This window comes from Dendronephthya gigantea, unplaced genomic scaffold (genome assembly GCF_004324835.1).
Source record: "Dendronephthya gigantea isolate DGI-Jeju-01 unplaced genomic scaffold, DenGig_1.0 000031F, whole genome shotgun sequence".
NCBI classification, from domain to species: domain Eukaryota; kingdom Metazoa; phylum Cnidaria; class Anthozoa; order Malacalcyonacea; family Nephtheidae; genus Dendronephthya; species Dendronephthya gigantea.
This window is the reverse complement of record NW_021163041.1, coordinates 713,978-741,575: the sequence shown is the minus strand read 5'-3', so window position 1 is coordinate 741,575 and position 27,598 is coordinate 713,978. Positions and strand designations below refer to the sequence as shown.

Sequence of the window (27,598 nt, the reverse complement as noted above, 5' to 3'; positions counted from 1 at the left end):
GAATGGCGAATGCATACGAAGTAAATATAATACATGCAATGTAAGGGGTATAGTTGACAGGGCATAAGTGAACAGTTCTGATACAGTCCAGAGGAGATTGACCTCAGTTCTCATCAGTATAATTCGTATAAGTTGTATGGTACAGTTTTCACGGCCAATCGAACTAAAGTTTGGCTTAGTTTTGGTTAAGTTCAAACTCGACCACGTTCTCAAAAAATTTCATTAAAAGATTATTGATTTCCGTTTTTATATACCGTTTAATACTTTAGTTCATAAACCGGCTGAATCGTATCTGTATTAAAGAATACTCCAGGATTATATGTATGTATATATGTATGTAGATGAAATGTGTACAGATCTTCAATACGGATCATCTTTGACTTTTTTATTAAGATTTATATATATAGAAAAATTGCATTAATTTGGCCAACTCACCAACACTCATATATATTTCCGAAATATTTACGCAAGTTTAGACAGGCTCGCACCTGTTCCATTTGTACAAACATTTCGGCGATTTTGTTAATTAAAAACGACTAATTAATTTTCCATCGTTTCTAAATATTCATTGTCACACTAGGTGTCACTAATAAAAGTGAGAAATACCAGTGATTGATCAAATTGAAAGCCGAAGCAAAAATTATAACTGACCTTATAACTGACTTCGGACGGTATTTAGAGCTTGAATCTCCGGTTATTTTAACTTATCTTTACCTATGGCTACACAAGCTGCCACTGTCTATATACACTACTATATAGACAGTGGTAGAAATACCCTTCTTCAACACGACAAATGTAGGTAAATGATACCTGTATTTGTGGATTAAATTTTGTGGATCAAACGAAACAGTAAATTAGTATTTCATAGCCTATACTTGCATGGGCATGCAAAAGTTGTAAAGTGACATACTGACATTACATCTTCATCTGCACTGACAGTAACTGCACAACATCCTTGTAAAAAACGAATGCATCACCACAGGAAAACTAAATCTGGCTTGCTTTCTCAACATATATATAAAGAGTAGGAAAAACCTATAATCTAGCCATTTTAATCTTTTTTAAAGACAGGGCAAGATAATAACTATCCAGACATAAATTTACTGTATATAACTATAATTATATACATATGAAAGCAAATATGCACTATATTTCACAGCACAAGCTGGTATTAAGAATATTATCAACGAGGATTACCGTGCATACCATAGATTATATGCAACCAGACAATATACTCTCAAAAGCAATTAAAGACAAAAGATGCCGATCTGCACAATAAATATAATTCTCGCTAAATTCACCTAACCGTTGTCACCTTTAAAAGCCGACCTATAAAAGGTGATAATTAAAGGTACCAGAATTAAGGGATATTTACTGATATTCACATCACAGATTCAACCCATGCTCATAAAAACGGGTTATACTCAAAGTCATTCTAGCTTATATCCCAAAAAGTACTTCTTTTGAAATTAGGCTTAATAGTGATAATTTGAATGCCTGATTATTAATGCTAATTGTCTCGTTTTTCAATTTTACGCATTCCTTGGTGGTTTTGCATAATAAAGGCATTAGAAAGAGGATAATTCTTTTGGGACCATTGCATATCATCATACCATTATGCCATTGCACAAGCTTTGGACTTGCTTATTAATCACGTTGTAAATTTCAGTTTGTTTTTTATTTTCTTTTTAAAAGTTGAAGCTACGAAAATTGTAATAATTGAAATATTTAATTAATCCAAGTCTCCGGGGCATTATTAACGCATCATAACTATGTCATCATTATTCAAAAACACCATGAATACAAGTTCTACTTTTCTCAAAAAACCTTTACTTATATTCAAGTGTCGAACACGTTGAAATTTGGAGATTGTGGAATAGGTATAAAACAGTTTACAATATAGTCAATAAGACAATATAAATCGTGGGAAACTGGCCGGGGTGTAGATCATGAATTATGATAAAATTATGTTGCTAAGCGATGTGTTCTCTAAACATGTACCGACTTGAAATCAAACCGAAATAAAATAATTATGTGTACACATTAATAACGAATAAATGACAAGTACCAACACGTTAAATCACTCACTTGTGTTAGTATTGACTTGTTGCTCCACAGGGTGCTGCTATATATATAGAGGTAACGCCATCTAACTTTGGGACAGTTGCTTTGAGTGCAGCCGCTATACGTTTGGCTATAAATTATGAAGTTCGGTATTATTGCACTAACTGGGCTTTTGCTCACAGTCAGTTTTATTAATGGGGACATTTACCTACACAATTTGAGAGGATCCAACAATCGGTTAAATGAAGCTGGAACTGCTCGATCAAACAACAATAGAATGTTCGATTCTCAGGTTGGTCGCTCCGGCGTGGCTTTTCCTGAACTACCTTTACGACACCGTCGATTGTCATGAAGTCTGTATATATTTCAACTACTTTGACCTATATTTCCTTTTATAGAATAACAATAATGGAGGTTACAACGTTGGTGACAAAAATCAAGCATCGAGCACCGAGGACACACAGTTTAACATGGTAAAGGCTTCAGACCGCCATCAGTTCGTATATCTGTCAGCCTCTTTTTCACAGGCTTTTATTCTTTCAGCAAGATAAGACGCCACGCAGGGTATGGGATTGTCCCACTATTGCAGGTCTCAGTGGTCTGCGCCATCTGCCAGATTCCATTTCGTCCTAAATTTTCTGTTATTTTCATAGTATGATATAGTCACCATTTTACAATATCATTAATCAACCTGCCCAAGAATCGTATATGTCAGTTAGAAAATATCGCTGCAGTGAATTATAATAGGGCTATTATTTCTTCAGCATTACTTCCAGAGTGGAAAGCATCATGCAAGTTCTTCAGGGCTGACAGGAAAATCTTTGCTCACAATTGAATGGACAAACCAACACGGCTGCGGTGATCGGGATCTCTATTGTAATTTTGTTCTTCAATATCGATGTCAAGATGATACCAAACATCAAACGTTGAATCACCACTCGATAAGGAATGGTAAAGAATCTATAAAGCGTACTGCACTTAACGTCTATAGACGTCGGTACCGCGAGATAAGGGCTTGTATATAAGGATTTTTAACGATGTCGATTCTGGGGACTTACCCAAAATGTAAAACAAAACCCAAAACTTACCCAGTTAGGGCCCATCTCTACACAGAATAATTTTGCTTTACTGGACTGAATGTTCTTGTTGATATAGTTGCGCGGAAAACGAGACGGAAACTCAGAAGCAACTTCCCTATTAGTTCCTGCATGATTGATATTGGCATATATTTATATTTTCAATATTCTAGGACGTTATACACACACCCCACAATACAACAAAAATGTTTTTACCCGACGCCATTCTAAGAATTCAAGATTACATCATGACTCAGTTAGCTACACCCGAGGTCTTCATGAATCTTGGGAATGGTATGATAAATGCGTCAAACGACATCGCAATCATGGTTAGTATATTGAAATTATTCTTAATAGTCATCATTATATAACGCATACAATAAGATGTGTGGGAGCTCATAGGAGAAAGCTATAGAGCTGCGTGGGAGCTCATAGAAGCTATAGGGCTGTTACTGAAGGCTCAAAGGAGAAAGCTATAGGGCTGCGTGGGAGCTCATAGAAGCTATATAGGCTGTTCCTGAGAGCTCAAAGGAGAAGCTATAGGGCTGTTACTGAAAGCTCATAGAAGATATAGGGCTGTGTGGGAGCTCATGGGAGAATACTATAGGACTATGCAACTTATTGTTTCATATTTTTTTTTTCAATATGCCAATTTATATGCTTTAATCAAGCAGTATCCTTCTTTATACTCTTCGTTTAATTTGTTAATCATTTCCCTAAATATTGTAGGGTTGTTCACCGCTGATCAAAAGATTAAAGGTCAAACAAGTATCTATACTCGTCAAAATCCAAATGGTGGTCGTAGCGGTTATGAATGTCCCGAAGAAAGAGATTATTATCCTTACTGGCATCCTACTGACTGGGTTGATATTGCAGTATTCGCTCATAATGAAACACTCTGTAACTACTATCGAAAGGAAAGTTTTAACGTCAAAACTAAGGGTATGTCTCGCTGGAAAACACAATTAACACCTGCTATATATCTTTTCGATGTATAGTCACAATGGACCCTAAAATACATGGTCTTTATCTCTATTCCTAGGTGAATGTCTTCAGTACTATCAAACGAAATCAGATGGATTTCGTCATGATTCAGTACATAACAACAAGATCGATTGCCAAAAAAATGGTGGCTTTTGGGTTCCATTCAGCAACTACTTAGAAGAATATCCAAAGTACCAAACAGAACGAGAATGTAAATCTGCTAGTTCTAGCAAACTTCGCCTAATCTGGGCCATTCCGTACCGATCAGAAAACATTGACAATCTGAAAATGACAGACGACAATGTAAATTCGCTGAAACGCTGTTTGGTCGCGCTTGATCCACCAGAATGCAAGAAAACTCCGTATACAAGATCAAATCATTTAGGAAATGCCCACAATGTTGTTCCTCTTAATTATACATGGGTGCTTCCACATTTCCCGTCTGGGCATGCACAAAGATGTGTCTTCAGATTAAGGTTAATCTCCCTATACTAGGCTGATGCTTCCTGAAAGTTTGAACTGCATAACGTACTTTATATCTTTATATATGTTATAATCTGTTACTTTCCTTTTTTCCAGATACAACATTTCCACTGGTGATTATCCACCATTTAACACATTCAGTGATGAAAATAATGACCCGTACGTATTCTCTATATTATGCAATCATGATCACAATCCGTACTAAACGTGAAAAGGTTGCATCTTCAACAATGCGAATATAATATAATGCGCTTCGTTCCAACAGGACCGTGCTTGTTCTTGAATTCGTTCGTTTCAGGTGTTCACGCTGTGAAAACGAATGGAATTTAATGTGTGCGCGCGTTTATACAAGGAGCTAGAGCAAACGATTTCAAGCATGTTCTAAGTCGTTGCACCTGTACTACGAACGTATTCTCGATCTAAAATAATTGAAGATACTGTTTTCTGTCTAGGAACAACGGCGTATACTCCCCAGTTCAAAACAATCCGAAAGTAAAAGTTGGGCATGTTCAGCTGCCGCTACAACTTGCAATCAACACAGCTCAGTTTGGACGCACTTTTCAAGATCGTTCTCACTTGTTCAAACTCGTACCCAGACCTAAAGGAGTCTCGGACCACGACGTGATATATAACTTAAACGTGCGAGGAAAACGCGGGAATATCGTACAGGTTTATCCTGCAGTTGAGTACGACTTCATTCCAAAACGATTGCATATTGCAAGTACGACCCTGGTACATATCCAGTGGACCGGTGAGATTCTTGATTCATTAAATGAACTTATTTAATGGATACAAATCTATTTTAAAGATTTAAAGAATATTATCCTTTACCATTCATGCAATTTTACAAATAATTTGCAGCTTGATGTACTGCTAACATGAGGAATTTGTTGCTGTATGGCTGTTCTCTAAACTTTCCCTTTTTGCAAACATTAGGATCACCAGATTTATTCTTTTATATTCATAGGCTCAAATACCAACCCTCGAGGAAACGCTGGGCAAGGCACTGCAGGTGAGATTATTACTGAATACGATGATAATAGTCCAGCAAATTTTCTTGAACGCTCACACTAATTGATAAATCACTTTGGTCTTCGGACCATGCACGTAGACTGAAAATTTTATGAATTGTAAATTTTCAATTTGTAATGCGTATATACAGGTACTGATCGAAACAACATGGTTGAAATGCACAACCCTTCCGTAAATTACCCGATAACATCAGAAAAAACACTAACCATGTTCCCTGATGCTGAAATCGTCTGGTCAAGTGATAAAGAGACAAAAACCAAAGAAGATCTTATTCTGAGTATGGCGTCATCAGGGTACTACAACAGCATGACACTCTGCAAGGCTTCGCCACAGAAACAAGCATTTAACGACTTATTAAACAACGCCCCTGCCTCGTATCGCGGCATGCTACTGAGGTTTAGACCTGGTACATATTACTACATGTGTACAAGGAATAACAACTTCAGCAACCGAAATCAAAAAGGAAGACTTGTGGTCCGAGGTGCACGCCCGGTTCTCGATAAGTGAAAATTTACTTCACGTAACAGGCTTAAGGCTTAAATCCAATCTGATCATTGATTGTAAAATGATTTTTTAGATAAGTTATCTGACCATATCGGTTACCAACTGTAAGCAAATATAAAACTTGGGAGAAAATAATGATTATAATAATAATAAAATGATCCGACGAAAACCTCGTTCCCAGCGTAAAATACTTTATATTTTATGAATAGCTTCACATTAAAAGTGATTTATTAACAGCCTGAAATACAAAAAACTTCATCTCAAGCGGTCTTTATTACGAGAGGCACGGTAGGACTTAGGAGTGACCTTAGGTCAAAACGACGAGAAGTATAAGTTATTTTAGGCAGAACCACATTGATGAGACGCTGCCACCTGCTCATTGGTTATATTTTGTGAAAATGTATGGGATACTTATTAATGTGCAATACTATATAAGATAATCAGTTAATCACTGAACATGCACTTAAAAACACGTAGTGGTGAAGCATCACACAATCCCCCCCCCCCGAGTCGTGTATTTATAGGAGTTAACTAGGATTTTGCAAAATGTAGTTCTGTGAAGTACTGAAGCCTATAGCTATAATAAAAAGATAGGGAGAATAATAAGGAAAGAAACAGCTGTCCTGAGGCTCAGTATGAACAGTATATAAAACAACATCAGTTTGAATTCAATTTTGAACAATGATATTCAATTCATATTCACATGATTGAATTATACTCATAATTTACGTCATAATTAAGAATCACATCGCTGCATGTAATTATGCAAATATCGCACAGTGTTCAGACTTTGCATTATACTATGTTTTGGGTATTGAGTGAAATGTTTTGCGTCGTAAAATAAGGAATATCTGCCCTGTCTCTTCCTTTGCTTTTGAGATACATGGTCATGGTGTAATAGCTTTTTGCCCTGTTACATACAGTCCTCGTGGACATGCAGTTGATAATGAAATTTTAAAGAATGACCAAATCGCCAGACGTAATATTATTACTGCAGCTATACCAACATACGAAACATTCAGGTGATGTATTAACGAATAATTTATCAAGCATGCAGTTATAAAAGATTTTAAAATAATTCCTGTGTGTGAACTCTAAAATATACACGGGCGGACGCACCATTTTCAAAATCTCAAAGACAAAGAAATTATGACCCACATCGTACACTATCGTAATCTATTTAGCTAGAGTTTTTTATCGTGCTAAGTATATTATAATTTACAACGCTAGCAGGACAATCATACGTTATTAAAATTAATCTGAATCATTAGCAATAGAGCGGGAAAACGTATTCTATTCAATAAATTCATGACTGAATAATATTCAAATATTGCTATTTCGAAGTAGCATTTAAAGGATCGTCAAAAATACTTGGTGAATCTTCATCAAAAATCGATACTTTACTTTTATTACCTTTCTTTTTACCTTTCGTCTTTTTTGTTGTTTTCGACGTTGACGCTTCTCCACCTGTCGCTGAATCTAAAGAACAGACACTCTGGCGCTGAATAACTTTTTTCATGCATTGTTTGAAAAAACACTTTACTCCCGATGGTACATTTATGAAAATGATCCATTGATGTAGCGATTTATTCTAATTCATATAATAATTTGATAATTAATACATTGCATGCATTCTAATCATACAAAAGTTTTGTGTTGGAAAGTTCCATTCATATATTCACACAAGATATCTAAAAGAACGATTCGACTATTTTTTTTACCTTGTGGTTTATCAAAAATATTTTCTTCTTTTGAAGTGGTTGCCTTTTTCTTCTTTTTCTCCTTTGATTTCTTTGGAAGATCATCAAAAATGGATCCAGTGCCAGCAAAGAGATCATCGACATCGTCTGTTTTCTTCACTTCGCTTTTGGTTTTAGTTTGCTCCTTGACACAGAAAAAAAAATTCTTATCGCACAAGAAAAATCAATGCGAATACATTTTGTTTTTCCAACCCAGCATTTAAGAAAAACTGGCCTGCATAGTCGCTATAAGTTTAACCAATAATATAAATCTATTAAAATTCTCTTCCAAATTACCTCAACATTTCATGGAGCATGCGACAAATTGCATGCAACAAAAGTGCAACTAGTGTACATCAAGTTATCATTCCTTAATTCCTAATTCTTTATTCTGCCTGACAAACGTATATGAAACTGAAAAATATACCTCCCGTCGGAAGTAAAATATGATGTTAACAGTACGTGATATGTTACCTGTATCTCTTCCTTCTTTTCATCTTTTACATTTAGTTTTGTTTTCTCCGATATATCCTCACTAGTTTTCTTTTTCGTGGATTTCGGAGCAAAAATATCATCATCGTCACCAAAAATATCATCACTGACAGTTTTCGCATTGCTTTGTGCTGTAAACTCTCCAGAAGCACTGACCTCCGAGTCGAAATCCAGAGGTGGAGGCGAAAACACTGCTCTATTACTAGGCTTAAATATATCGTCCTCATCGTCATCTTCAACTTTATTTACCTGTACTTTTTGTAAACTTGACTTGTTGCTCTCAGTCGACCGGCTGAATATATCATCCGTTGGCGTGTTTTCTAAAAGTAGACCAGTTTTTTCGTCTTTCTTTGCAGGAAGATCAGACGTCTTGTTTTGTGACAAGTTCCTTTCGCTCGATTGGCTAAAGAGGTCGTCTTTTGGTTTACTATGAAAGAGTGGGTCAGATTCAGGCAATTGTTTCGTCGTTCCAGAAGTATCAGGCTCGATTTTTGACGCAATATCACTTTCAGTAGACTTGCTGAATAAATCAACTTTTTGTTTGCCACCTAAAAGAGGATCAACATTTAAACCATCACTTTTTGCAGGAGAAACGTCGTCAGCCTGTTTTCTTTCCTGTGCGATATCACTGCCACCCGACTGGCTGAACAAATCATCTTTTGGCTGGTTATCAAACAATGAATCGGGTTTTGATTTTTGGCTTTTTGCGGAAACTTTCTCTGTCGGTTTAGTTTTTTGCGACCTGTTACTTTCGGTTGATTGGCTGAAAAGATCATCTTTTGGCTGACTATCGAATAATGAATCCACTTTTGTTTTCTGGCTTTGTGTTGTAGGAAGTTTTTCCGTCGTCTTGGACTTTTGCGATCTGTTACTCTCCGTTGATTGGCTGAAAAGGTCATCCTTTCGTTCAGTATCGAAGAGCAGATCAGTTTTTGACTTTTTGTTCTCTGCTTCACTTCTCTTTGGTTTTGTCTTTTTCGCTATTTCAGACGACGAGCTAAACAAATCATCGTCAGACTTTTTCTGAGATTGCTGTAATATTTTACCCTCACTTTCAGTAGATACGCTGAAAATATCATCTTTTGATCTCTCTTTTGCTTTTTCTCTTGTATTTTGTTGATTATTAGGTACGCGTTTTTCAACGTCTGATTTAGGTAAAAATGAGCCGTCGCTTTCCGTCGATGTGGCGAAAAGATCGTCTTTCAGTGGATTACTAGAAAGTGCATCCGCTTTATTCTTATTCCTCTTTGTATTTGATGCAGTGTCTTTACCCGCAGTGACGTCATCTGGAATGCCATCAACGGAGTCTTCAAATGAAGGTAAATCCGACGTCATCGTATTATGAATAAACAATGGATCGAACTTCGAATAATTTGATTGTGTACTATGTGATTTTTGATTGTTCTTTGCGGGCGTTTTGTAAGAACTACTGCTAAATAAGTCATCAGAATCACTAAACAGCGATGGTTGACCGCCTTTAGCACTATCAACCCTATCTTGTGAAACAGATGGTACGGCCAAGTTAGATCCAAATAAGGAGGCATCATCCATACTTCCCTTAGCAGCTTTCTGCCGGGCTTGTCGAGTCGGTGGTCTTCGGTTTCCGCGAGGTCGAGCACGATCCTATAAACATTTGTATAGTGTTAAGATCTTAACTTGGTTGTCATGCAAAAACAGGATTGTTTCAACAATATATTTATCTGTACAATATGATACTAAGGAAGATTGCTCCATTAAGGTTAACACATCGGTAGCTTCGTGGTGAAAAAAGGGGCCGCTACCATAAGTAGAAGAATAAGATTGATATTCATATTAATATAGTAACATGCTGTTGGCATTGGGCAGGACAAGCGAAAAACAAACATTTAAAATATTTTGACAATCGTACGATTATTAGACTGGTTTCCACTCAGAAAATTATCCTCGGGACCAGATGGGGGCAGGAACGTTTTTGCCGTCCGTGAGTTAACCTTGCCAGAAAAATGGTTTGAATACGAAACTAGGAAACGTTTAGGAGAGTAACAATAAATTAATGATACGTACCCTGCCAGATGTTTCCAGCGTGTTCACTGACGCAGGTTTATCAAACGTCGCTTCTGCTGACGTTTCCTGTTTCCTTGGAGGTGGAACAGCGCCTGGTAACATTGTCGCTGGGTTGAATATTATTGGTTTCTGAAAAGAAAGTCATTAGCGAAATCATTTAATGCATTTTTAGACTAACGTAAACAGCTTGGTTGTGGTATTATATGATCCTATATGCCACAATGGGCCAAAAAACCTTTTAAGAGTGGCGTATCATCATAAGGAATGGTTTTTCCATGTTATATTAAACAGACCAAAAATTTCCTGACATTCGAATGGTTATAATGGAATAGTCTAACATCAGGGGACAGCGGGGGGAAACGAGCAACCAACGAGCAAAGCTCTCTTCTTGACCCCCCCCCCCCTCCTGGACGTTTGTCGCTCATTTTTTTCCAATTACTATATACTCACCCTTGCAGCAGCAACTGGTTCGTCTGTTGTCGTAGTTTCCTGTTTCTTGGGTGGTGGCCTTGCACCAGGAAGCATCGCTGTGGGATTAAACATCAAAGTTTTCTAGAGCAGAGTGAACAAATCGCTGTTAAACAATATTTCCATTTCATAAACATGAGATCTAATTCTTACTGTTCAGTAAAAAATATCGTAAATAGTGACCGCATGAGATGAAATTACAATGGAATGAACATTTGACATTTTCTCTGCAGAAGAAGAGGCGAGGTTCTGCAGAGAAAATGTCACATGTTTTCTTTTATCTGCGGTAAACCAACTACACGGTATTCAGTATTTTCACCAATAATTAAATCACGAGTGCATGAAATTACTACCTGTAACTTCCCAACATTAGTATTCTTCTCAAAAGAAACTTGTTCAGGAACTTTTGCTTCTTTCAGAGGTGACGAAGAAGTCGGAGTTTTGGTTGGTGCCTAAATAACACGCAGATTAAAGATTGACTATTGCACTAGTGATAGTGCATATGACCCACGCGGGTGAACTAATATTGTGATGGTGTGAAGATCTAATTCTTACTATACAGTCGCTTAAGACACACAGATATGTTACGGACTATATTGAGTGAACGTACTTCCACCGCTGGCTTTCTTGGTTTAGCTTTGGGTGCAACCGTCGGAGCAGGTTTTGGTGGAGTAGCAAATAAATCATCTTCATCATCCGCAAATAAACTGTCGCCTAAAATTACAATTTTCCGAAGAAGTGCATTTAAGTGGATTGATTAAGATTCGGGTTAACGGACCGAAAGCTTTGCAGTATTTAATACTTACGTGGTGTACCTACAAGTTATTATAATTACTAAAGTCGCCATGCAATCATACAAGAAAATTATTAAAACTGTTACAATTATAACACGCGATGGTCAAACTCCTCATGCGAAGTTCGTTACCAGTAACCAACAAAGCTCGAGGCACATGTTCCTGGGTCTGGTCTTGCAACGATCCAAAGCATGTCATTCACGTGAGAAAGTGCTTAATAAGAGAAAGTTGCCCTCCCAGGGAAAGCACCCCAGAAAAAAAAAGGAACCTACATGTAAACAAATTTTGGGAAGGAAGGGCGTGAAATATTAGCTCATGATAGACCTATTACAGTCAAACTAAATTAGGCAACTGTAAGGAATGCCATTATTTTATTAATATTCATTAAGTTAAGCAGCAAAAGAGAGTGATAAACAGGCAAAATTACCTTGCGGCTTAGCTTTGGTTGTTTTGCCAGGTTTTTGTCCACCGAATATATCAACACCACCAAACATGGGGACAGCCCCGGGTAATATCTTACGAGCTGGCTTGCCACCATCCTTGTCATCATCTTTTTCATCGCTATCTGTGTCAAACAAGTCTTCTGAACGTTTGTCTGTTTCTTTCTTTGTTGGTTTATTCACTGCTGGTTCTTCTGTACCCTATTGCACAATTGATAGCATCCGAATTAAAGAAACATTAAAAATTATATGGTACAGTGGTATACAGTGGTATATGTACAGCGATCATATACGGTTTGGCTGTATTGAGGGGATGAATCATATTCATCATTGTATCTATAGGCATTATGTCCCGGCTATTTCTTTTGCATCTTGGTAAAATCCGAGCTTAACCGACAAGCACATATTGCTAAAATTATATTCTCTTTATAATCTTAAAATATTCAGTACCTGAGGCTTTGGCTCGCTAAAAAGGTCATCTTCGTTAGTTTCATCAACATGAAGTACTTTACTTTCTTGCTTGTTTGTCTTGACTTTGGGCTTGTTATCCACAGTATCAACGTGAGTCTGATGAGAAAGATGATCATTTGTTTCATAAAATTGTGACACTAATTTATATGTTAGCTGTAAAGAAACTGCTCTATGGGAAGAATAAATGGAATTTACAGGAGAGTGCAAAACTTTTCACCAAAACTGACTTCAAAGATATAAAAACTTTATAAGAAAATGTACATATAAACCATGCAGATTTTGCGTTTCAGTTTCTCACTATAGTCGTCACAACTATATTCTAGCATGAAAAATTCACGGGTAAGGGTAAATGAGTTAGCATGAAGTGATTATACACATATTGCTCATCATTATTCATAAATCCTCCTACCGCAATGGGTTTTTCTCCAGAGAACAGAGGATCATCAGCAGAACCAAACAAACCATGACTAGGTGTAGATGGTTTTACTGATGGTTTTACTTCCGGTGTACTCTAAACAAATGCAATAAAATGACAACGTCTACTCTTCTCTTAGTTGTTAAACATGTGACGTAAAAGGCACCGGAAAAACCTTTGCCGACGGTTTGATGGTAAACATATCATCTTCGTCATCATCATCATCTTCCTCGTCATCATCAAACAGACTGATAGTTGAACGTTTTGGAGCAGGTTTAGAAACTTCAACAGGCTGAAAAACAGAACTCGCTGTCTCATATGAATTCATGAGGTAAATTATGTCTTTTTTTATGAACATATCCAAGCAAACTTGCAAGATGAATTAGTGAAACTAAGCGGTTTATATTCTATATAGACTGTTTATATTCTATATAGACTTCAGTTCCATAATTTACATGAAATGATGATATCGAGATTAAGATTTGGTTGTGAATATAGCAAAAAGATTACCTCCCCACATTGTGTATTCATGAAATATTCAACTTAGTCTCGTCTCACGTCTGCTTTATTCTGGGAACATTCAACATTTCAACTTTGCTATGTAATTTTTTATGCAGGCTCTATGTATCACTTGGAGAAACCTTACCTTGGCGCCTGAAGATTGGTCTGGCTTTGAAATTGTCGCGCTTTTATTTGAACTGAAATAGTAAAAATAGGAAAAGTGAGCAAAATCCTGCACTAGAATAGCATCATAACAGCACTATACGATAAAGAATAATTGGACCAATATCCAATGAGTTTTGGAAAGCTCGACATAATCAACTTACCCCACAGATTTTAATGGGGCAATTGACGCAAAAAGATCATCACCACCATCATCATCATCATCATCATTATCATCAAACAAACTAATTTGATTAGTTTTTCGTTTGGCTTGTACAGCAGGTGCAGTTTTGACAGCGGTACTGGATACCGCTGATCGTTCTGAATTAAACGAACTCGTTTTATCATCGTCATCGTCAAACAAACTATTTGCCTCCTTTGAACTCTTTGTATTAGAAGTAGTACTAGAAGCTGGTGGCTGTGAAACCTCAGGAGACTGGAAATAGAAAGTCATTGCAAATTTAAGACAAGAAAAATAAAATTCAAAGATTTTAGTCGTTCTTTTTTCCGTGCAAATCTGTTTTTAAGAGAAAAAGTCATTAAATGAAACGTTTGATGAAAAATGAAGATTTAATTTTTCAAAGTGTATGCAGAATTCACTTTGGATATCAGCAAAGTGCAACAATGCCAGAATGAACTTTGGATAACTGCACTTTTCAACCTAAATAAGTAATGAACTGACGACATGTGGAGCACGCGATTTGAATAAATAAGGAGGAACTATAAAATCGCTGGTTCAAAGGTGCCTCATAGGTGATGCGTATCATAGTTAGCACTCTGCCATAGTCGTACCACACTATATATCGATAATACACTACATCCCATACGCCAGAAGTGAATTGGATCCAACAAAGTTGTATGGTGTGAGCAGACCTTTACACAACCATTATATTCAAATATTAAACAAATAATATTTCGATTCTGTTTGTTAATGTTTCTATATGTACCAGAATAATACATGCACAAATTATATATATATATATATATATATATATATTATTATATATATATATATATATATATATATATATATATATTACACAACCATTATATTCAAATATTAAACAAATAATATTTCGAATTATTTATTAGTAATTCCATTATTAAAGCTTATATCTCGACCAAGAGTCGAACGACTACGAGCATTATAGCAACAACAAGCGATAAAGCAGGAGGCTTTAACGTGGATCTAGCATGGCTTGTAATCATTTCATTTGTTCCTTCTTTGCATTTTGATGGATCACATTCATTTCCTTCAATTGTGAACACAGCTGATTTACTGGCAGCCGTTACAGAGACATAAATAGTCTTTGTGGACCCGTCTTCCGTTGATCGCCTCATTTTAGCAGTTACAGATCCCGTGGCTGAAATAACTATGATCTTGTCTTCCTGCTGAGATACATCAAAGGAAAAATCGTTGTCGAACTCATAGGGATGAGGGTTACTACGAGAGACGTACACGAGTGTGTCGCCAGCCAGGTCACTGACTTTTATCTCGAGGTTTGAAGATTGATTTATATTGTAACTGAAATATTGAAAGGAATCTTTCTCTACATCGGTTTTGATTGTCTGGTTTAGGGATAGAGGTTGTGGCTCGTTGCATGTTGCTGATGTTATAGTCGTAATGAAATTTTTCAGCCTAAAATAACTAGACAAGATATGAACATGGGTCGTGGAAGTAGCGATTTTTCTCAGCTTGTCCTTGTCAAAATTGCCAATACCAACTACATAAATAACGATGTTATTGTCTCGTACATTCTGCGAAGGAATTTCAACACCGTCACTTGCCACGCCATCTGTTAGAACAATCAATATACGAGGTAAGCCATCTTCTTCAGGTCGCAGTCCTCTTTTGTTCGTGAATTGATCGACTAATATCTGACCCAAAGCTGCGCCAAGATTGGTATAACCACCTTTCCTTACAACGCGACTAACTGCCGCCATGTAACTTGAACGACTAGTGTAGTTTGATAAGTAGAAATGTGACTGGTAGTTGGTGCTAAATGTAGACAATCCGAATCTAGTGCCAGTGTTGCCCTTCAGTTTATCCTCGGGAAATGCTCGTATAAAGTTCATTACAAATAGAAGGCTTTCATGAAAACTTTGGAGTGAGACACTACCTGATTCATCGATCAGAAAGATGAGGTCAACAGAGCGGTTGCATTTCTGAAGAGTCGCTTCAATTATATCTGCTTCGTTATTCCGCCTTCGCAAATCACCTCTTTGTTGTTTTTCTGGAGCCTTGTAAAAGTTTCTAAGTTCCTTAACGGCGCCAACCCAGTCATTGCTCGTTACTAGACCCCAAAACTTCGGGTATGCTGGAGGTTTGCCAAATTGATACCAAACGCTGACTATAGCTGTGCGAATACTGCGAGGGAGGAACGTAAAAGGAATTGCATCTTTATCTATATCGGAGTTGTATTTTTTTGAAACATCTTTAATTATTTTGCTAGTTACAGCGTCTGTTAATTGGTTTGTCTCGTTTGATGATAATACCAACGGACGTTCAATCACAGAACAAGCCGCCAGATTCCTTCTCAAACCAAAGTACGGACTCAGCTTATCAAGAAGAGAGATTGGCAAAAACTCTAAATTCATTCTTGACTTGCTTCCAAGGTCGATTCCAGCACCAAAGGTGACGCCACTACGCCCAAGAACTTCGCCATTCTTTGGGTTAATAGGGACATATCCGCAGAACGAGAAACCTTCGTGACATCTGAGGAACTTCTTGTAAATCATCGGGAAATTCGTCTCGCTTCCTTCGGGTATCCCAGATTTCCAAGAGCGTGGACAATCTGCCATGCTCTGGAGATTGCAATTTGTCGGAACACGTATTTTGCCAACATACTCCGAAGGCCGAAAGGCACTCTTACATTGGTGCTGTTTAGCATAAACAGTGCCAAGAGCAATCAGGAAAAAAAAAGAAGAAAATCTTAGCAACATACTTGGACGTTTGTGCGTTGCAGGTGAGCGATAGAATGCGTTTAGGGGTTATAAATTTGAAATAACTTCATTAATTATTCAATGGCTTTGAGGTAGGAGCATGCTCAAATTCGATTTCGATTTGCAGTACTTGCCACTAGTTTCTGTCGTAAAACAGCAGCGCCACGTTTAAACGTAATGTAAATGCAATAGTCTGGAAAATATAAAATGAACTGGGACTTCAAAATACTTTATAAGAAAAGCTAAGAAATGAGTTTAAAAGCATTGATAATTGTCCGTGGAGTCAGCACATTTCCAATGAATGTAGACATTTCCAATCTCGTAGAATATTAATGATTTTTAAAATAATTTATTAATGATTTTTAAAATCATTTCTCAGCTTTTCCTACAGCATGAATATTTAATGTGAGGTCAAATATCAGCATGCTTATCTAACTTATAACATTGTGAAATAAATCATGGAAGTAGCCGTAGCCCACATGGATGTGAAGCTTTGCTATTACTATACAAAAACGTTATCCACGTGATGAAATTCGCGAACGTACCCATACACCCATACGTGACAACGATTCAACTGTGCATACGCTTATGTCATGACTTTATACGAAGTGGGAAACAGTCCAAAGATTTTTATGAAGACCGAATGCTAATTATACTTGATTCGTAAAAATACCCAAGAGGATACCCCAATTCTTAAAAATATTTACGGTAATAAAATAAAAAACCTCAGCTTTCTAACGCTATATTCATCATTTAGTAAAACAGAATAAACCCCACCTTATCGGCAATATTTATCGGTGAACCACTTCCAAAAATAGAGACCGCTCCAGCTGGTAGCTACGACAAAAGATCAAATTAACATTAAGAACATATACATACTGTATATTCAGCGATTTTTTTTCTTTCTATATTCATTTTCTGATTTGAATTATGAAAAGTGCAGCTCTTTAAAAAATTGTGTTTGTTTTCTTCTATATCTGTGTGATTTGTGTGATAGAGCGGACATGAACGTGATTTCGCGCTCATATTATTGGTTTGTCGAAATAGAAAGCTGAAAGCTATTCTCGACAATATCTTTTGTTATTCTTTATGAAAATAGTCGAAATCTGTGATTACAGTACGTTAAGTTATGAGAACTATAGCTTTAAAACATGAATTTGAAACTGAAATATAACCGAGAACTGGGATTTTATTTGACAGCTAGTCCTAGTCCTTTCCCGCCATCTCAACACAGCTACGGCTTTATCAAATAAACGTTTAATGAAGAACAGAACACAATGCCAACAAACAAGTAGAATGTAGACCGTAGAATGTAGACCGATCTTACTACACGAGTCACTGCACAGTTAAAACTGACGAAGCGCTAAGGTCGAAACGTCGAAAAGATTTTTGTGTATTTTAGGCAGTTGTAATGCCACAATTAATAGTAAGTTGTTAGGAAACGCTGCTATGCTGCTTCCTGGTTATATTAAAAGGCAAGCATCTGAAATGCACATAATTACCTTCTTCTTTTTTGGTGGTTCGACTTTTGGTTCGCTCTTCTTGGTTGGTTTTACACCAAACAAACTGTCATCATCTTCTTCTTCTTCATCACCAGAACCAAATAAATCTACAGATTTTGTAGATTTTGCTGCAACTAAAAGATATTTGAAAGTTGAAAGTTTTTAAAAGGAAGTTAGTATAGCGTATATAGATACCGTTGGTATCAAGACCAGAAATCCGCAAAATGGTAACATCGTAAGGGACAATAATATCATCGGGTCACTAAATATTTCGTACTTATAGGTAGTTAAAATTTTTTACAAACAAATGGTCAACCGCAATCGGTACTTTGATCAGATTATAATATTCATGTCGTGAGGCAGTCACATGATGTCACATGATGTACTCAATAGACCTTTCTTATAATGGCGTCAAACGCGGGAATTCTAATGTTACACGAAATTTTGATTGGCTCAACAAACCGAGCCATTGGGTTGTGAAATCATATGTCACGAGGAAGATTTCCAACAAAACTCTTCAACTGTATTTGAAAAGCTCGATTATTAAGAACCAAAAATAAGTACTGCTTACCTGCGGGTGGTTTGTTTGAAACTACAGACGAGGTTTGACTTGAGGTAAAGATATCATCTCCTTCATCAGAAAATAATCCACCTCCTTGATTTGGTTTAGTTTCTTTCTTTTCAACTGGACTACTCTTTGTAACATGATGTTCAGTCTAAAAATTACAATAAAGCGTTGGTTATATACACACAGAAAAATAACATTATTCGCATCCCAAACTTCTTCGTGCTTGCACGTTACGGTGCTGCCATAGGTAGGGTCAGGTTCTTTAATGAAAGTCAACCATGAGTTTTCGTATGTAATTTGGAGTTACATTTCATAGAAATGACCATTATTACTTACTGCTTGTACTGGTACATGAAATGGTCCCTGGTCTATAAAAAATAAGCAACTATGTATGAGACGAAAATCAATCTTTATATATAGAGAACATACGCCTGCTCCATCAATACGTAAACTTGACAATTTGCCAGAGATTTTGATCCTACAGCAATGCCGTTAACTTTCTATTGTCTTCAACCTGCTTGCATTATTCTGACTGACTAGCAATATTCGTCATATATTGGTTCAAAATATGTCGTCCCCTATCAAGCATTAACTATTTCCAATTTTCACAATGCACGTCTTCCAATTATAATAGATAGATAGGGAACTAATATGCTACATATGGACAACATGGTACAAGTCACGAAACATCATGCAGCACTGTACGTATATTGAAAGAGCATATTTCTATTTGACGTCCTATCCTCTTACTTCCAAAAATTGCAACTGCACCAGCAGGTAGTTTCTTTCCGCTTGCCGTCCTAGGTTTTTGTTTGATGATTTCTATTTAAGATATAAATACACGTTAGGGTAAGGGAACACGAGGAACTGCGATTTCTATCAATTCATGCGGAGGATATTCAAGGGAGTATCTGGAGGACACCTATCAGGGATTATGATATCAGTGTATTGGGTCTACATCAGCCAAATACTTCATAAAATTGTCATTCAGTAAAGGTAAATGCTCAACCTTCATCACTCTCGTCTTGTTCGTGGTCTGATTTAGGAGTATCGTTGTCTACACTGCCAGGCTGGAATAAAAAGAATGCGATTAGAAAAGCTTAACGTTTGTGGAATTTGTCAAAACATTATCTAAATGGGCATTGGTCTACAATAGACCTTATGCATAATGACGTAACAAGCGGTGACAACTGCAGGGAATTCTGGTCTTAGTAGTCACGGCGGGAAATTTCAAAGTTTGAATTTTTCGCCGTTACTACAAAAACTAGAATTCCCTGCAGGCGTCACGGCTTGATACGTCATTATGGGGCGTGTGGTTAAAAGATCGTTCATAATCATGACCCATGCAACCACAGTGCAACCACCAAGTCTCAACCCACCATCACATGGTAAATAAATAGAGTAACATCAATCATATCGAACAAATGGTCAGATTTAAAGTGAAGTGGGGGAAGAAGGGGGTATGTATGTAGAATATGGGGAAAATTCTGAATATTGCACTACGCTTCCCGTGGTAAACTCTACCTTTGATATTTCCGCTTCATCTTCCGCGACATCATCAAACAGTCCTCCTCCACCACTAAACATCCCTCCTTTTTTACCAAACGGGCTTGTCTCTTCAAATAAATCTCCTTCCGGACTGGCACTGAATAGATTGCTTTCTAAATACCGGAGATCTTATTAAAATTGCTGAAAATATTCTGGGAAATGCAAAACGCTTTATTATATTGCAATTGCAACCTTACGATATACAGGGTGTATAAAAAACTACTCCCTATTCAAATCAAGCTTCTGTTAGAATTAGAAAGCTACATATATTATTATGATAAACCCACGGATGCCTAAAATGAAACGCGAGACTTTATTTTGAAGGCCTCAACCTAATTACCATTAGAAAATGGGGTAATCGGGGAGATTAAGGGGTACTCTTTAGACTATTGAATGCGCGTTCTTCTACCATGCAGTCGGAATCATATGTAAATTGACTCAATCACTACAAGTGAAGCATACTGTTACTGTTATGTGGAGAATAGCACCGGTAAACACAGTTATAAGCCCCGTTTACACTACACTCGATTTATTGGCACGGCACGGCTAAAATTGGTACCCGTACCCAATTTTATTAGTATTCAGGCTACCAAAACAAAGGCTGAGCACAGATGAAATGGGCACGGGCACCCACTTTAACCGTGCCGTGCCAATAAATCGAGTGTAGTGTAAACGAGGCTAGAGAGACGTTATAGTAATAAACTATAGTTGATTCCAGTTGCGAGTGCTTTACTCTGGCCTCGACATCAAAATCTTTCATTAATTAGTATCAAAGACAAAGTTCCTACGCTTACCATCTTTGCTTGACGTTCTTTTCTTTTCTTTGTGGGCACTCTTGGAACTAGCATTGCTTACTTGACTATCACTTCTAGACGTTTTCCTCTTGTGCTTATGTTTAGATCTACTGCCTTTGCTAACGACGCTTGATGTTGTGTCAATAGAACTTGTGAATAAATCGTCATCATCGTTATCTTCATGTTTTTGACTTGTTTCAATATCATTCTTAACATTGCTAGCAGCTGGGGTCGTGGTTGTGCCCTAAAAATATTGAGAAAACAAAGTGAATTTCAAGGGTACACCTAGTCCAAGTCTCGCTTGAACTAAGTCCTACCAAACGAACATCATCTAACACTCGACGGATGGATCTACCTTACTATAAAGTGAACTGATCTCATAATACACACTAGATGGATCTATCAATATCTAATTCTAGGAAGTGTATATTTACACACTTACACTATCACGGCTTGCATGGCTGCCACTTCTAGACTTTGGTTTCTTGTGTTTTTTCTTTCTTCTACTTCCTTTACTAGAAACTGTCGTGGTCGTGTCTACTGACGCCGAGAACAGATCATCCTTCGTCGCCTCGCTTTCGTGTTTTCCACTTTCTTCCCAATCATCTTTATCATCGTCTTCATCACTATCATCCACAGGCGTCTTTGGTTTCACTCCCAGTTTGGCAGCAAGCTCAGCTGTGAAATCCATTGGAGCGGCAGACTAAACAGTGATATAGTAAAAAAATACATTCTTTCCAAATACGCGTTAATAACATTTCCTACTCAGTTGTGGTGAGTGTAGTTACATTGGGCGACTTTTGACACAGAAACTACACAAAAACGCCACCTAATTTACAATCAATACCAAAAAAAGAGAAGAGAAAATCTGATATTCACCACCGAAAGGAGCTAATAAAGTGTTCAATCTTTTAGCTAAGGCAAAATGTGTAATATCTCCTTATTCATGTTTGGTGAAAAATTAAAAAAAAAGAAAATAGCGCACCTTTCGTGATTTTTCTTTCACTTTATCCTCTTCTTCCATACTTTCCTCACTATCATCATCATCATCTTCTTCTTCATCATCCTCATCTCTTGATTTTCTCGACTTCTCTGTTCCTCCAGCTGCGAATAGCCCATCATCCGATTCTGAATCTGAACTTTCCTGCAGCATTGTTTAGAAACACAAGTCAAGACAAAACTTGCATGATAGGGTTGATCTGAGAATGGGATCTAATACTCCTTTCAATTCTAAACTCATTCTGTAGTGCATCTATAGTCGTAGACAAAAGCAATAAAGTATAACAATTATGTACGTAAATTTCGTTTGTACACATGTTAACTCATGAGATGGAATAATATTTTTAGACACAAATTTCAGTATGCTTTGCCTATAGAAAATAATGTGCACATTTAATTTCATCGAATATAATGTGGTCGTATCAATCCGGGATGCATGCCACCCTACCCTACGCTCTACTGAGCCTCACTTCCGTGTTGTTTATACTCGACCCTCACTTCCGCGTTTAGAGCAACCTTGAAATTCCATTTAAAATTTCTGAATACATACACGAATGAAGGTTCGATAGAAGCGCTGTATAGTGAGGAACTTTTGATGTGTCATCTTTCAATAACCCCAATATTCAACACAAGATAAGATAAATTTATATCTCTACCTTTCTGGGTTTCTTTTTTACCACAACTTCCTTCTCGTCTTCACTTTCAGTCGCAGTCGACGAAGCCTAAATAAAAATATTGCGTAAACACTTCAGGTTGGACATTATACAGTAAGTTTCCGAAGAAACGCAGGAAACGTTGTTGTTGTTATGACTCTACTGTATTTAAAAGACTTCAACTTTGATTAGGAATCAAATAACAGAAATGTCTATTTATACAAACAGAGATCATAACGATTAGTAAAGAACATTATCTACATCACGCTTAGAGCATGTCCTCAAACTACACGGAAATGCTGCATGGTTTACTCATGAAAAAACATTTACCCTGGACATACATTATATCACATAATGTACGCGTTATCCGCTAGTAATATCCTGGTTTGATTAACCGTAAGAACCTCAAATATTTGAAAGATATAGCGAGGGTCGTACCTCCTCAGATTCTGATGCGCTGACTGTATCACTTTCTGACGTTTCTTCATCTTCTGTACTTTTCTCTGACTCGCTTTCTTCCATGCTGGCTTCTTTATCGCTGCCTTCATCTATAAAAACAACATGTGCATGGTATGTATTTATATCATATCACAGTTAATTATCCCATTTTATTACCCAAAACAAAATCATTAATATTACACAACATTTCAATTAAAAGAACAAAAAAAATTTTTAATCTCAATTAATTGAATAGACTAATCAATAGCAAAGTTGACACAGCACAGTTTGCATATTGCAATAAATTGAAATCCTTTAAGGCAGTGTTACACTATGCAACTTTCCTTCCAACTTGCAATGCAATTCTACTCCTGAGGCATCTAAAGTTGACAAATACGAACATTTCTTACGATCTGCTAACGTTCTCTTAGCATTTCGAACACTCTTTACTAATTAACATCCCTCGAAATTATAATTGCATTGCAAGTTGCAAGGAAAATTGCATAGTGTAACACCGCCTTTAGCATTGACAAAAATATTTTAAAGGATACACTTAATTCAGATTGGTTAAAGAGCATGCAATTTTATCACTACTGGTGTACCTTCACTAGATGACTCTCCCAAACCAACAAGATCATCTTTATGAAACTCTGCTGTACCAATAAAACTCGGCAACTTTCTATGTGCATAAACATCCTACAAACGGAGGTAGAAGCAACTGGTTGAGATTAAAATGTTTGAATAAGACTTGTGATACTGTAATTAGCTAAGATTTTGTGTGAGCAAAGCTCCCAGGGAAAATGATGATACTATCCAAGGGGTAACAACAACAACAGCAAGACATTCCATACCGTTAACTCAAGTATTGGTTCAGGTTTCAGATTATCTGGCAATGTTCCTTCATCTTCATCATCAGACACCTCTGTTAGAGTAAGTGCACAATTTAACCATTTAGCCCCATTTAAATAAAACCATTAACTTTGTCTTAATTTGCAAGAGAATTTGAATAGCTATGTGGACATTTTGAAAACTAGTCCGGGTTCAACCTTGAAAGCATATTCTAAACAACCTGACTGTGTATTCTAAACAACCTGACTTATATACAGATATACTGTAAGGTACTATTATATATCTAACTTACGCTCAGGAGTAATTTCTACAGTGACAAAGGCACTATCCAATACTGCTAGCCCAGACTGAAGAGCTTCATTGATTTTTGGAATAACTTCTGTTTCTAATTCCTCCCTTGTTTTCTCCTGGAACATGACACAATGTGAATGTTGATTATCTACTAGGCAACAATGCTATGGTTTCATAATTATGGATGGTATAGTAAACTTCTGTGCCATTTGATGATTTTGATCAACTCACTCATGTAAATAATTTTTTTGAATTCTTCTTTCTTTTAAATTTGTGGGTTAGTTCTAACTTGAGAAAGTATTACTTGAGCATATATGTAATGTACCACACAATTAAGCTGCTTAAAGGCTCAGAATGTAAAAGGTGTACCTTTTCCTGAGGGGTAGATGTTTCCCCTTGTTTTTCTTCTTCATCTTTAGTTTCTTCTTCATCATAGACTCTCTAGAATGCATATAATATTCCAAAGAGTATGATTATGTTTCAGACATAAAAAATAATTTAAAATGGTGCGTAACTGCTGGAAATATTTTATAAAAATATAGTAAAAATCCTCACATTTTCAATAAACTGTGTGTTTGATAACATCAAAAAATTATTGAAAGTGTTATGCACTTTGGCAGAAATGCCCTAAAAAAACAAAGTGATAAGATTACTTATCATAAATATACAGTATATACAGGCCAGTTATGCTCTTTTGATATAAATAAGGAAGTCAGCAGGGTACACATTTCAACATTATGGACTGTTACTTTACACATTTATACTACTTTTGCAAAAAATATTAAATATCTATTTGGGTTTCACCTGCAGTCAGTGTCGTGACCATTTGCAATCAGTATATTTCTGATGTTTTATTTCTATGTCAAACCCACCATCCTCTAATGTACATCTCTAGCAGCTTAGTTAGAACAAGGTATTTGACAATTGCTGTATATGACAGCTAGTAAATGAATTAACCAATAAAAATTGATAGAAAACTAAATTATATACCTTGGTTTCCTGGACCAGTCCATCAACCTTTTGTTCCATACTGTGTGTTTGTGATAACATGTTTTGGGAAAACTCTTGCATATACAGCAGCAACTGAAGCAAAGAAGCAATTTGTTGCTAGCAATTGTATATAGTAAGTCATTCTGTTGTGATTAATTAATCAAAGGATTATGCATTAATATGCAACTTTCCCATGTCTGTTTATAAGTACAAAAGGATCCTTGCAAACTGCTTTGCCTGGCTTTGCTTGGGCAAGTTTGTTTATATTAAAAGTTATATTTGTAAATATTTTTTTAAAACTCTATATGCAATTGTAAACAGAAATGAAGAACATTAATAAACAGCTAAACAATAATTGCTATTGTGCAATTCTATGGTGTTCTATGTGAGTACAGAATGTACATTAAAGAATGATATAACCCCAGAGCAGGAGCACAAATCAATAATTCTTTTGATGCTCAAATTGAAATCTACATGGTTGTATGCAAAGAATGGCATCGCAATGCTTGAAAAAACAGGAAATGTTTGTCACTTTATCATGTTTATAATTCTGTTGTGGTAGTGAAACAGTGCAGTAGATTACAGTAATTTCAAGTAAAAGCTGGAAGGCACTTCCCACCATGGGGCCATAATGTTGGGCAATCTGAATCAATGTTGATAACATAATTAGGTTCCAAACTGCACAAATGAGACATAAATCTATAGTATGAAGTATAGTCAAGAAACACCCTAGATTCATATGAAATTCCACCTGGAGACAACCAAGTTTCGCACGTAAACTTATAGATCATTGTACTAAGAGTTTTCATTTGTTCAAGTCTATCAGCATTTATGAGGCTGATACATTACTGACAGTTAGCCATTAAGCCATAATTTGTATGAATGTATACGTAGAGAAGATAAAATTTATACAAGCAATGCTAACAATGAACCGAACTCAATAATTGTAGATAATAATAGGTATAAGTTGCAACAGATTTCAAACAATCAAGCTCTCTAGTTACCCCAGCATCTGACGCAAGAGACCAATTCGTGGCTCCCTTTCGCATTTCGTCGACTGACCAAGCTCTTTCCCATGGTTTTGTTCCGTCTGTAGACGTTGTTTGTGCTCCATTGTTTGTGGATTGTGCTGTGCTACTAGTAGGATCATTTGTGTTCGTACCATCGTTATTTATCACCGGTGGCGGTGGTGGAGGTGGTGGTGGTGGTGCTGCGGAAGCCATTTTGAGAACTTGCAATTGCATGCATCATGTGACCACTACTCACTGAAACAACTGAAACCACTTGGCTGAAACTGATTTTCTTCCATGCGCACTGGTTTACACTTCCTTCGCTTCCGGTACACGGAGTGTTCCTGTATCCATAGGCAGCCCGGTCAATGCGGGCACAGTATACTATCTTATGTATACTATCTTATGTATACATAAGATAGTATGCGGTACCCACATTGACCGGGCTGCCTATACTGTATCCAGAAATTTGGGGACTTTCAGTTTAGACAATTTCGTTTAGTTTGTCAACCTGGAATATAGACTGTGCATAAAGAATTATTGTTTTTATTTTATATTTCATCACTTCTCTCATTACTTATCGAAGCATCATAGATGATGATACCTTTCATGAAAGTGTGAAATCTTGAATACGTTGAATCACATTGAAAGGCTAGTAACTGTAACAGTAAATAAGTGGATGGTTCTAAGGATATTTGTTTAATTGCTCAGTGGGGTCCTCCTTCAGTCTTCAGAAATCATTTTGTATTTTTCTCGATCGAGTCTCTCCGCTTAAGGCCTTCTAAACATGGTTATTTCGCAAATATTTACACTCAAAAGGGACCTTCACCAGGGGGCATTACCGGGGCAAATAGAAATTCGTGGGGGGAAAGGTACTGGGGGTAACGACAAATCAACTTCCCTCTTTAGTGTGGAGATGTCCACCAAGGATCGAGGCTTTTTCTAAAATTGAATCTGTTCGTTCGCTGGTGAAGCGTACCTCATCCCAAAGATTTTAGTATAACCATCTCTAGGAATCAATACTAGCGAAAACATCTTTAATATATTTTAGTATATTTTTAGTATCACCATATCATTTTTGTGAAATATATATACTCAAAGTTATTCGATCGCATAATCGCAGTGATCAATAAAAATCTCTTTTTTTTTTCATGTACACAATTTTTTTTCTTACTGTTTGCATGTGTGAAATCAGTCGAGCATGAGACGAACATATGAATATACACCTCCCCAATTACCAACGACACAGCCCACGGCCACGAAGCGGTCGAAGCTGGGTCGAAGCCCACGATACACCCTGCATGCATGTAGTTCCTTGAGTCACTGATCTCTAATTGTAGCTGAA

At 36.8% G+C, this 27,598-nt stretch overlaps 2 protein-coding genes across 2 annotated transcripts; one reads left to right on the top strand and one right to left on the bottom strand.

The window, feature by feature from the left end:
• Window positions 1-1,375: 1,375 nt before the first annotated feature.
• On the top strand, window positions 1,376-6,312 carry LOC114524695 (protein DD3-3-like). The gene is made up of 10 exons (XM_028545855.1): window positions 1,376-2,356; window positions 2,463-2,537; window positions 2,829-3,015; window positions 3,314-3,469; window positions 3,870-4,082; window positions 4,183-4,600; window positions 4,704-4,766; window positions 5,060-5,358; window positions 5,575-5,619; window positions 5,770-6,312. The coding sequence occupies exons 1-10, from the start codon at window positions 2,204-2,206 to the stop codon at window positions 6,144-6,146; spliced, it is 1,986 nt and encodes a 661-aa protein (XP_028401656.1). The 5' UTR covers window positions 1,376-2,203; the 3' UTR covers window positions 6,147-6,312.
• A 460-nt stretch (window positions 6,313-6,772) lies between these two features.
• LOC114524694 (WASH complex subunit 2-like) lies at window positions 6,773-27,537 on the bottom strand. The gene is made up of 33 exons (XM_028545854.1): window positions 26,858-27,537; window positions 26,248-26,776; window positions 25,244-25,336; window positions 24,809-24,880; window positions 24,623-24,694; window positions 24,255-24,369; window positions 23,965-24,035; window positions 23,716-23,809; window positions 23,114-23,223; window positions 22,679-22,744; window positions 22,009-22,167; window positions 21,466-21,726; window positions 21,024-21,267; window positions 20,206-20,342; window positions 19,691-19,751; window positions 19,432-19,503; window positions 19,018-19,049; window positions 18,685-18,829; window positions 18,114-18,247; window positions 17,389-17,448; window positions 13,833-14,104; window positions 13,652-13,703; window positions 13,181-13,297; window positions 13,000-13,101; window positions 12,570-12,686; window positions 12,107-12,320; window positions 11,496-11,599; window positions 11,239-11,337; window positions 10,868-10,969; window positions 10,418-10,546; window positions 8,357-9,997; window positions 7,865-8,027; window positions 6,773-7,622 (listed from the first exon to the last, which is right to left on the bottom strand). The coding sequence occupies exons 2-33, from the start codon at window positions 26,485-26,487 to the stop codon at window positions 7,477-7,479; spliced, it is 5,496 nt and encodes a 1,831-aa protein (XP_028401655.1). The 5' UTR covers window positions 26,488-26,776; window positions 26,858-27,537; the 3' UTR covers window positions 6,773-7,476.
• Window positions 27,538-27,598: the final 61 nt, after the last annotated feature.

Excerpts from the sequence above, each read along its gene's own strand:
- LOC114524695 (XM_028545855.1), top strand. The coding sequence starts at position 2,204 with ATGAAGTTCGGTATTATTGCACTAACTGGGCTTTTGCTCACAGTCAGT. Across the intron at positions 3,016-3,313 it reads TCACCACTCGATAAGGAATG|GACGTTATACACACACCCCA; the intron begins GTAAAGAATCTA and ends TCAATATTCTAG. Across the intron at positions 4,601-4,703 it reads AGATGTGTCTTCAGATTAAG|ATACAACATTTCCACTGGTG; the intron begins GTTAATCTCCCT and ends CCTTTTTTCCAG.
- LOC114524694 (XM_028545854.1), bottom strand. The coding sequence starts at position 26,487 with ATGCAATTGCAAGTTCTCAAAATGGCTTCCGCAGCACCACCACCACCA. Across the intron at positions 21,727-22,008 it reads TGAAAGAAAAATCACGAAAG|TCTGCCGCTCCAATGGATTT; the intron begins GTGCGCTATTTT and ends ATCACTGTTTAG. Across the intron at positions 18,830-19,017 it reads TTCATGTACCAGTACAAGCA|ACTGAACATCATGTTACAAA; the intron begins GTAAGTAATAAT and ends TGTAATTTTTAG.